This window comes from Chiloscyllium punctatum, chromosome 4 (assembly GCF_047496795.1).
Source record: "Chiloscyllium punctatum isolate Juve2018m chromosome 4, sChiPun1.3, whole genome shotgun sequence".
NCBI classification, from domain to species: Eukaryota; Metazoa; Chordata; class Chondrichthyes; order Orectolobiformes; family Hemiscylliidae; genus Chiloscyllium; species Chiloscyllium punctatum.
The window spans coordinates 52,245,938-52,256,044 of NC_092742.1; the positions used below are offsets into that span (position 1 = coordinate 52,245,938).

Below are 10,107 nucleotides of genomic sequence, written 5' to 3' on the forward strand. Positions count from 1 at the left end.
CCTCAGATTACAACAGGATTTGGACCAGATGGGCCAATGGGCTGAGAAGTGGCAGATGGAGTTTAATTCAGATAAATGTGAGGTGCTGTCTTTTAGGAAGTATATCTTAGCAGGACTTATACACTTAATGGTAAGGTACTCGGGAGTGTTGCTGAACAAAAAGACCTTGGAGAGCTGGTTCATAGCCCTTGAAAGTGGAGTCACAGGTGGTTAGGATAGTGAAGGAGGTGTCTGGTATGCTTTCTTTTATTGGTTAGGCCACTGTTGGAATATTGCGTGCAATTTTGGTCTCCTTCCTATTGGAAAGATGTTGTGAAACTTGAAAGGGTTCAGAAAAGATTTACAAGGATGTTGCCAGGGTTGGAGGATTTGAGCTATAGGGAAAGCTAAACAGGCTGGGGCTGTTTTTCCCTGGAGCATCAGAGGCTGAGGAGTGACCTTATCGAGGTTTACAAACTTGAGGGGCATGGATAGGGTAAATAGACAAAGTCTTTTCCCTGGGGTCGGGGAGCCCAGAACTAGAGGGCATAGGTTTAGGGTGAGAGGGGAAAAATATAAAAGAGACCTACAGGGCAACGTTTTCACGCAGGTATGTGTATGGAATGAGCTGCCAGAGGAAGTGGTGGAGGCTGGTACAATTGCAACATTTTAAGAGGCATTTGGATGGGTAAATGAATAGGAAGAGTTTGGAGGGAAATGGGCCGGGTGCTGGCAGGTGGGACTAGATTGGGTTGGGATATCTGGTCAGCATGGACGGGTTGGACCAAAGGGTCTGTTTCCATGCTGTATGTCTCTATGATAACAAAATAATCCATCTTAATTGGTAGCTATGTGTCTAGCAAAAAAAACTTGCCTCCCATTTGACAGATACATAAAAGAGGCAATGAGTTGCTCCCAACTTGGAGATAATCATCGGTAGACTGACACTTCTCCACACATCTCATCATAGCCCACACATAGAATCATACAGTACAGACAGCACTGTGCCTAAAGCCTTAAATGCTAAAATAGAGATTATAATCTAACATTGTTGAACTTAATTTTTTGCAGAAATCTGTTGAATTCTGAGATTGAAAGATGAGATGCTGTCCATTCAGCTTGTGGTGTGTCTTTATTGTAACACTGTAGCAGGCCATTGAGAATAATCTCAGAATGGAAGCAAGGTGGAAGATTTAGTGTTCCAATGATTAATAATCCGATGATCCATTTCCTGTTATTACTCTGGCATTTTCTTTGATATTTATCCATGCTGGTAAAACAATAGGCAGACAGTTGCTAGGCATTTACTGCACAACAATAATTCAAGGTCTTTAATTTCTTGACTGCATCTGACGTGAGAAATCTTGAAGAAAACAAGGGGTGAGAATGGCACATAATTTTGCAGCAAAACAAAAATAAAAACTAAAGCTATTTCTGATATTGAGGTATTTCTGAAGTGTTAAACAATATTATCATCAGATTAGTAAATGTTTTCAGACTTCCTGTCCTGAAAGTACCAACTCCTGTTGACCAGTTCCAGCGGTGCTGGCAGAGAGTGTTGGTAAATGAGACCTTAGAGGATAGTGAGTCATGTTGATCCTGTTTCCATCCAAGATTCACACAAATATTTTGTCAAACATAGATGGCTATTAGCAGAAATCTTGGTTGATTTTTGTTCCTCTTTAGACAGAGACAACTGATAAAATTGTAGTGCACAATTCATGACTTTTCTGAGGTCAGCTAACCTAGCAATTTGGGAATTGTTGATGGACCCTTCTATCTGTGTGATTTACTGATGTGTTGGATTGTACTTTTACCCATAAGGCCAAGAGCCGAACCTATTCTTCCTCTTAATGTGTAGAGCTGAACAAAGTAGATGACTGTATTTATTCATTTTAGCATTTGGTTACACTGTAACATTCCTTGACATTTCTAAAGTTGCTAATTTCTGTCTGTTCCAGATTCAGGTTTGTGCTGTTCCATCTTGGTAGTGACACCACAAAGAAGTACACTTTATTTTACAAGAAACTAGAGATCAGTTTATAGATTTAAATGCAATGTCCAAGTCTTTGTGCATCAGAGATCTTGATCTACAAATTTAGCACAGGCCTTTCATTTCCTTAAGCCTCCTCCACTATTCAGTAATATCATGGTTGATCAACTTACTACACATTCTCACCTATCCACTCTCGTCTCAAAGTCACTCTTTATTTATATGTGGAAAGTCCATGACAGTGGTTTAGCTTCCTCAGAGCCAGCCCTCAGAATATCAAGGTGTCTCTTATCTGGCCCAATCAGGGATCTCATATATTCTACCTGGCTGAACTTGTTACAATCACTACACTTATATCTTTCAATCAAGTGCTCTCTTTTCTAAAATCCGTTGAATACAATCTTAACTTGTCCAACCTTTCAACATAAGGCAACCCACCTACTCCAGATATTCATCGAGTAAACCACCTCCTCCACAGTCGTCAACAATATAATTGATTTATGGGCCTTGAAATCCCTGACTCATTATAAATTTCCAACATATGTATTATCTACAAACTAGACTTTTGACTTGCATTTACCACAAGCCAATCATTTGACCTTCGGTACAAGAGCAAAATACAATGCATGCAGAAACTCTGAGCTGAAAGCTGGAAGACCTCAGCACATGTGGCAGCATCTTAATGATAGTATTTAATGGTCATGCTAGTGGGTCTGTTCACAGGCTGGAAATTGGTAGCTAGCTCCATTGTGGCCATTTTGAACCCTAACCCAATTTATCATCCTTTTAGATATTTGGCTATGAGCTCCTAAACATCCAAGAACATATAGCCCCGTACATTTTAGTATGGAATAGTGCTACCTTGTTCGAAGTTGGGTTCAGTGGGTAATCTGGATTAGTGGTGCTGGAAGAGCACAGTAGTCCAGGCAGCATCCGAGGAGCAGTAAAATTGACGTCTCGGGCAAAGGCCCTTCATCAGGAATAAAGGCAGTGAGCCTGAAGCGTGGAGAGATAAGCTAGAGGAGGGTGGGGGTGGGGAGAGAGTAGCATAGAGTACAATGGGTGAGTGGAGGAGGAGATGAAGGTGATAGGTCAGGGAGGAGGGTGGAGTGGATAGGTGGAAAAGAAGATAGGCAGGTAGGACAAGTCATGGGGACAGTGCTGAGCTGGAAGTTTGGAACTAGGGTGAGGTGTGGGAAGGGGAAATGAGGAAACTGTTGAAGTCCACATTGATGCCCTGGGGTTGAAGTGTTCCGAGGTAGAAGATGAGGCATTCTTCCTCCAGGCTTCTGGTGGTGAGGGAGCAGCGATGAAGGAGGCCCAAGACCTCCATGTCCTCGGCAGAGAGGGAGGGGGAGTTGAAATGTTGGGCCACGGGGCGGTGTGGTTGATTGGTGTGGATGTCTTGGAGATGCTCACTAAAGTGCTCTGCTGGGAGGCGTCCAGTCTCCCCAATGTAGAGGAGACCGCATCAGGAGCAACGGATACAATAAATGATATTCGTGGATGTGCAGGTAAAACTTTGGATGTGGAAGCCTCCTTTACGCCCTTGTATGGAGGTGAGGGAGGAGATGTGGGTGCAGGTTTTACAGTTCCTGCAGTGGCAGAGGAAGGTGCCAGGATGGGAGGGTGGGTTTTGGCGGGCGTAGACCTGACCAGGTAGTCACGGAGAGAACAGTCATTGCGGAAGGCGGAAAGGAATGGGGAGGGAAATACATCCCTGATGGTGGGGTCTTTTTGGAGGTGGCGGAAATTTCGGCGGATGATTTGGTTTATGCGAAGGTTGGTAGGGTGGAAGGTGAGCACCAGGGGCGTTCTGTCCTTGTTACAGTTGGAGGGGTGGGGTCTGAGGGCGGAGGTGCAGGATGTGGCCCCCGGCCTCTGGAACTGTTTGGACACCATTAGCCATGCGGCTGGTGCAACTGCCACCCCCATGCTGATTGATGTCACTTCCTCCCCCATCATGGCCACTCCCACAGTCACTTCCACCCCTCTTAATTCCTTATGCATCACACGTGACATCACTTCCGCCTATCATATCCGCCCATCACATCATCGCTGGTGTCACACGCTCAGTGACTTCCGCCACTTCTACTGCCATGTCTGCCACCACTTCCGCCCCCACCAACGCCGCTCCCCTGCATTCTGCTGACACGCCCCCTACAGATCCCACTGTCACCATTCCCGGCCCCCAGGACCCTGAGGGGAACACCACCCCTGCTCATGACTCCACCCCTATTCGCCCCACCACCACACCCACTCCAGTTACCGGCTCCACCCTCACTCTCACTCCACACCCACACCAGATTCCAGCTCCCAACCCTGCTGAGTTTTCGCCATCCCTCCAGACCTCCCCCCTCTCTGAGGATGAACGATGAGTCCTCAGCAAAGGACTCCCCTTCATCCTCCTCCGTCCACGCATCAATGAATTTAACACACGCCGTGACGTCGAACATTTCTTCCGCTGCCTCCGCCTCCGAGCTTACTTTCACAATCAGGACTCCCGCCCACCTTCCGAGGACCTCTTTGCCCACCTCCAACACACTGCATCCACCTGGACACCCCACGCTGGACACCTGCCCTCGACCTCTTCATTTCCAACTGCTGCCGGGACATTAACCACCTCAACCTGTCTACCCTCCTCCCCCACTCCAACCTCTCACCCTCACAACGCGCAGCACTGAAATCCCAACCTCACCATCAAGCCAGCAGATAAAGGGGGCGCAGTGGTAGTCTGGTGCACTGACCTCTACACCGCTGAAGCCAATCGTCAACTCGAGGACACCTCTTCCTACTGCCCCCTCGACCATGACCCCACCCCCCCAATCACCAAACCATCATCTCCCAGACCATACAGAACCTCATCACCTCAGGAGATCTCCCACCCACAGCTTCCAACCTCATAGTCTGGGAACCCCGCACTGCCCGGTTCTACCTCCTTCCCAAGATCCACAAGCCTGGCCGACCCATTGTCTCAGCATGCTCCTGCCCCACTGAACTCATCTGTACCTACCTCGACACTGTCCTATCCCCCTTGGTCCAAGAACTCCCCACATCATTTGCGACACCACCCACACCCTCCACCACCTCCAAGACTTCCATTTCCCCGGTCCCCAATGCCTCATCTTCACCATGGATATCTAATCCCTCTACACCTCCATCCGCCATGACCAGGGCCTCCAAGCCCTCCGTTCTTTCCTCTCCCGACGTCCCAAACAGTACCCTTCCACCGACATCTCATTCGTTTGGCCGAACTGGTCCTCACTCTTAACAATTTCTCCTTCGAATCCTCCCACTTCCTCCAGAAGGGGTAGCCATGAGCACACGTATGGGCCCCAGCTATGCCTGTCTCTTTGTTGGCTATGTAGAACAGTTGATCTTCCATAATTACACCGGTACCACTCCCCACATCTTCCTCCGCTACATTGATGACTGCGTTGACGCCATGTTGTGCTCCCGCGAGGAGGTCGAGCAATTCATCAACTTCACCAACACATTTCAACCTGACCTTAAATTTACCTGGACCATCTCTGACACCTCCCTCCCCTCCCTGGACCTCTCCTTCTCCATTAATGACGACCGACTTGACACTGACATTTTTTACAAACCCACCGACTCCCACAGCTACCTGGATTACACCTCTTCCCACCCTACCTCTTGCAAAAATGCCATCCCGTATTCCCAATTCCTCCGCCTCCACCTCCGCCGTATCTGCTCCCAGGAGGACCAGTTCCACCACAGAACACACCAGATGACCTCCTTCTTTAGAGTCCGCAATTTTCCTTCCCACGTGGTTAAAGATGCCCTCCAACGCATCTTGTCCACATCCTGCACCTCTGCCCTCAGACCCCACCCCTCCAAGCGTAACAAGGACAGAATGCCCCTGGTGCTCACCTTCCACCCTACCAATCTTCGCATAAACCAAATCATCCGCCACATTTCCGCCACCACCAAAAAGACCCCACCACCAGGGATATATTTCCCATCCCACCCCTTTCCGCCTTCCGCAAAGACCGCTGCCTCCATGACTACCTGGTCAGGTCCACGCTCCCCTACATCCCACCCTCCCATCCTGACACTTTCCCCTGCCACAGAAGGAACTGTAAAACCTGTGCCCACACCTCCTCCCTCACCTCCATCCAAGGCCCTAAAGGACCCTTCCACATCCAAAGTTTTACCTGCACATCCACTAATATCATTTATTGTATCCGATGCGGTCTCCTCTACATTGGGGAGACTGGACGCCTCCTAGCAGAACGCTTTAGGGAACATCTCCGGGACAACCGCACCAATCAACCACACTGCTCTGTGGCCCAACATTTCAACTCCCCCTCCCACTCTGCCTGGGCCTCCTTCACTGCCGCTCCCTCACCACCAGACGCCTGGAGGAAGAATACCTCGTCTTCAGCCTCAGAACATTTCAACCCCAGGGCATCAATGTGGACTTCAACAGTTTCCTCATTTCCCCTTCCCCCACCTCACCCTAGTTCCAAACTTCCAGCTCAGCACTGTCCCCATGACTTGTCCTACCTGCCTATCTTCTTTTCCACCTATCCACTCCACCCTCCTCCCTGACCTATCACCTTCATCCCCTCCCCCACTCACCTATTGTACTCGATGCTACTTTCTCCCCACCCCACCTCCTCTAGCTTATCTCTCCACGCTTCAGGCTCACTGCCTTTATTCCTGATGAAGGGCTTTTGCTCGAAACGTCGATTTTGAAGCTCCTTGGATGCTGCCTGAACTGCTGTGCTCTTCCAGCTCCACTAATCCAGAATCTGGTTTCTAGCATCTGCAGTCATTGTTTTTACCTCCATGTGTAATCTAGCTGCTTAAACATTAATGCAAAAGCATGAAAGCTGAAGGTACTGGAATCTGATATGTAATTCTTGTGTCAGTTAAAGAATCTGTACAAACATGCTGTGTCTACTAATTTCAACCTAAGATCATTTAAAGAACTAGTAATAACTTTCTGTTTTCAAGTCAGGGCATTCCATACTGCCTCCCTATAAATTTAAATATTTTTGAAATGTAATCAGAAGCAGCAGACAGGTTGTGAGAAGGAAAGTCCCCGTAAATAGTAATGAGGCAAATAGGCAAACAAAACTGTCTTTATGATGTTGGATGAGGAATAAACCTTGATTAAAACTTTTTCAAACAGTACCAAGCTTCCTTTGACTCGACATAGACAGGGTAAAAACTTGATTTAACATTTTATCTGATAAATGACACTTTGGGTGCAGCACCCCTTCATTACTGCTCCAAAAAAATGATTCTGGATTTTATGCTGAAATGTTTGGAGTGGTGCTTCTAAGAGGTAAATTGTTGCTGAGTCAAGGTGTTCTGTATGAATATCACTGATTTCCCACTATAGCTACAATTTTTATAGATATGGCTATGGCATTCTCTGGTGGAAAAACTGGCAACTAACTCTGTTTGACTTTTTTCTTTTCCTTGAGGTGATCATTTAATTACTGTCTAAACATAAAACTGAAAAAAGCCTAACTTTTATTTACACATTCCAGGTATCCAAAGCAGCAGCAGATTTGATGGCTTACTGCGAAGCCCATGCTAAAGAAGATCCTTTGCTGACACCAGTTCCTGCATCAGAAAACCCCTTCAGAGAGAAGAAGTTCTTTTGTGCTGTCCTGTAAAGTCTCACACAGCCTGAAAATCAGGCTGTTCTGAACAATGATGTTGAATTTTACCAATGTGGACACCTTTATGTCCACAGAATTTTTAGCAAAGCCTGGAAGCTACAGGGATGTGCATGTTTAAAGAATCTTGTCAGCTTATTGGGAATGGAAGCAGAAGATCTACCTTGTGAAAATAGAGATTCTAAAACAGCTTAGAATGAAACAGTGTAGAGATGTGTAACAATTTTGCTCTTGCAAAAACCATAAATTATGTTTGATAGTTTAATGTCTAAAGTATGACAGTTGTTCTAAGAAAGGTAAATACTGAGGAAAATGTATAATTTTATTGGAATGATAATTGTTCTTCAAAATAATTTTAATTTAAGTGGCAAAGTATACAAATAAGATAGATTACTGTGGTGTTGTACCTTAACATTTGGTTATGTGCTTTTTGCATTAGAGTAGCACAATGATATGCTGGACTTTGCTTTGAGAGCTGATTTTCAAGGAAGAGAAATGTTACTAACAAGCATTTTGGCAAATGGAGTGTCATTTGCAAAACATCAAAGCTGGCAGCTTGTGTATTTTCTTAAAATCTTAGTGCTCCTCCAACATTTGTGTATAGTTGCTTATAGTTTCTGCTAGTACAAGTAACACATGCTATTTAGTGATCCTAATATTTGTGATAGCAACAAAAGAATTGCATGGAAGTGTTCCAGCCATTCCCCTTTTAATTGATTTTAGTTTAGATGATCGAAAATGATGCAATGTAAATATATAGAATACAAGGTTTTAGTTTCAAATTCTAACTGTTAATGAAGCACAGCCTATTTCTTAACAGCCCTGTTCTCTCACTAATGCTTGTGAACACTATAAGAAATATGTGTCATTAAACCATTTATATAAACAGTTTATACCAAATTAAACATTGTAATATAACAGATGTTTTACTGGAAGTAAAACTTGCATGCAAACAATAGTACATAGACATACATGACAATGTTTGAAAAGCAAGATCAATTGTCAATAAGTAGCTTTGTATACAAGGAACTGAAAAAAAGACTAGATGACAAAATTTTCTATTTGTTCATAAGTTTAACACAATCAAACAATTTTAAAACCAAAAGAATTCATCCCTTAATACAATTTTTGTTTTTTTTTAACCTGGCTAAAACAGCAGTAAAGTTTATTGAACAGTGTAATGTGCAGATGAACAAACAGGTCTCAACTTCTGTGAATAATCAGATAATTTTACCTCCGACTGTTTCACCGCCTTTTAGCAAACCTTTTTGATATTTTCAGATATGTATTTTTACTCAATTGCTAACTTTCTTAGATCTGCATGTACTAACATCTGCCATTACACTGTCAAAACAAGCCCAGTTTAAATCAAAGGAGTGATTTATCATAGTATTAGACCCGTATTAGCACAGAAAAGTCAGAGTTATCATTGAACAAACTGATACATTAACCAAAGCAACTACATTGAAAACATTACAAACTAAGAAAGACTGACATGTATGACTATGGCTTGTTGAGTCTAATTTTTCTCTAAAATGTGTTCATGGCAGCAGTGAGTTGTAGTGCCTAAATGAATCTACAGGAATGCTATATCTGATAGTGAGAATAAAAGGGATGTGTGAATTTTCTTAAACTGAGTGCATTGTAAAAATGTGTATTGTATTTCTGGTTGTATACCCTTGTTAGCTTTATATAGGGAAACTTGAACAAAGTCTGATGTATTGCACATTTTCATGCCATGTGAACAATGTATCAGTTTTAAATAAAATCTTCAGAACATTTCACTTACATGCATTTTGAACTGTATTATGAATGATATACTTCATTAATAAATGCAGCATTAAGGGGGAAGATTAGAAATGGTGCTATTCCTCAAGACATTCATACTACCGTGTTAAAAATCACACACCAGGTTATAGTCCAACAGGTTTAATTGGAAGCACACAAGCTTTCAGAGCATCGCTCCTTCGTCAGGTGATAGTGGAGGGCTCAATCCTAACACAGAATTTATTGCAAGAATTTACAGTGTGATGTAACTGAAATTATAGATTGAAAAATAACTTGACTGTCTGTTGAGTCTTTCATCTGTTCGAATACCATGATAGTTTCACTGCTTTAATGTGTAAATCACAAAACCCTTTTTAAAAGTTGCAATTTGAGAGGGAGAGGGTACAGTCGGAAGTGACAGTACTTCTGTTGAATAAAGGGAACTATGGAGCTATGAGGGAGGAGCTGGCCAAAGTTCAATGGTGCAATACCTTAGCAGGGATGACTGTGGAGGAACAATGGTGGATATTTCTGTGTATAATGCAGAAGTTGCAGGATCAGTTCATTCCAAAAAGGAAGAAATATCCCAGGAGGAGGCATGGGCGGCAGTGGCTGACGAGGGAAGTTAAGAAATATACAAAAGTTAAAAGAGAAAAAGTATAACATAGCAAAGATAAGTGGGAAAACTGAGGACTGGGAAGCTTTTAAAGA

At 44.0% G+C, this 10,107-nt stretch overlaps 1 protein-coding gene across 3 annotated transcripts in view; it reads left to right on the forward strand.

The window, feature by feature from the left end:
* Nucleotides 1-9,417, forward strand: part of LOC140476304 (guanine nucleotide-binding protein G(I)/G(S)/G(O) subunit gamma-2) — an 88,081-nt gene extending 78,664 nt beyond the window's left edge. For all 3 annotated transcript variants that reach the window (XM_072568706.1, XM_072568705.1, XM_072568704.1), the window contains one exon: nucleotides 7,498-9,417. In XM_072568706.1, coding sequence (XP_072424807.1) covers nucleotides 7,498-7,626 — 129 coding nt within the window. In that variant the 3' untranslated portion in view covers nucleotides 7,627-9,417. The remainder of the gene's footprint in view (nucleotides 1-7,497) is intronic.
* The last annotated feature ends 690 nt before the right edge of the window (nucleotides 9,418-10,107 follow it).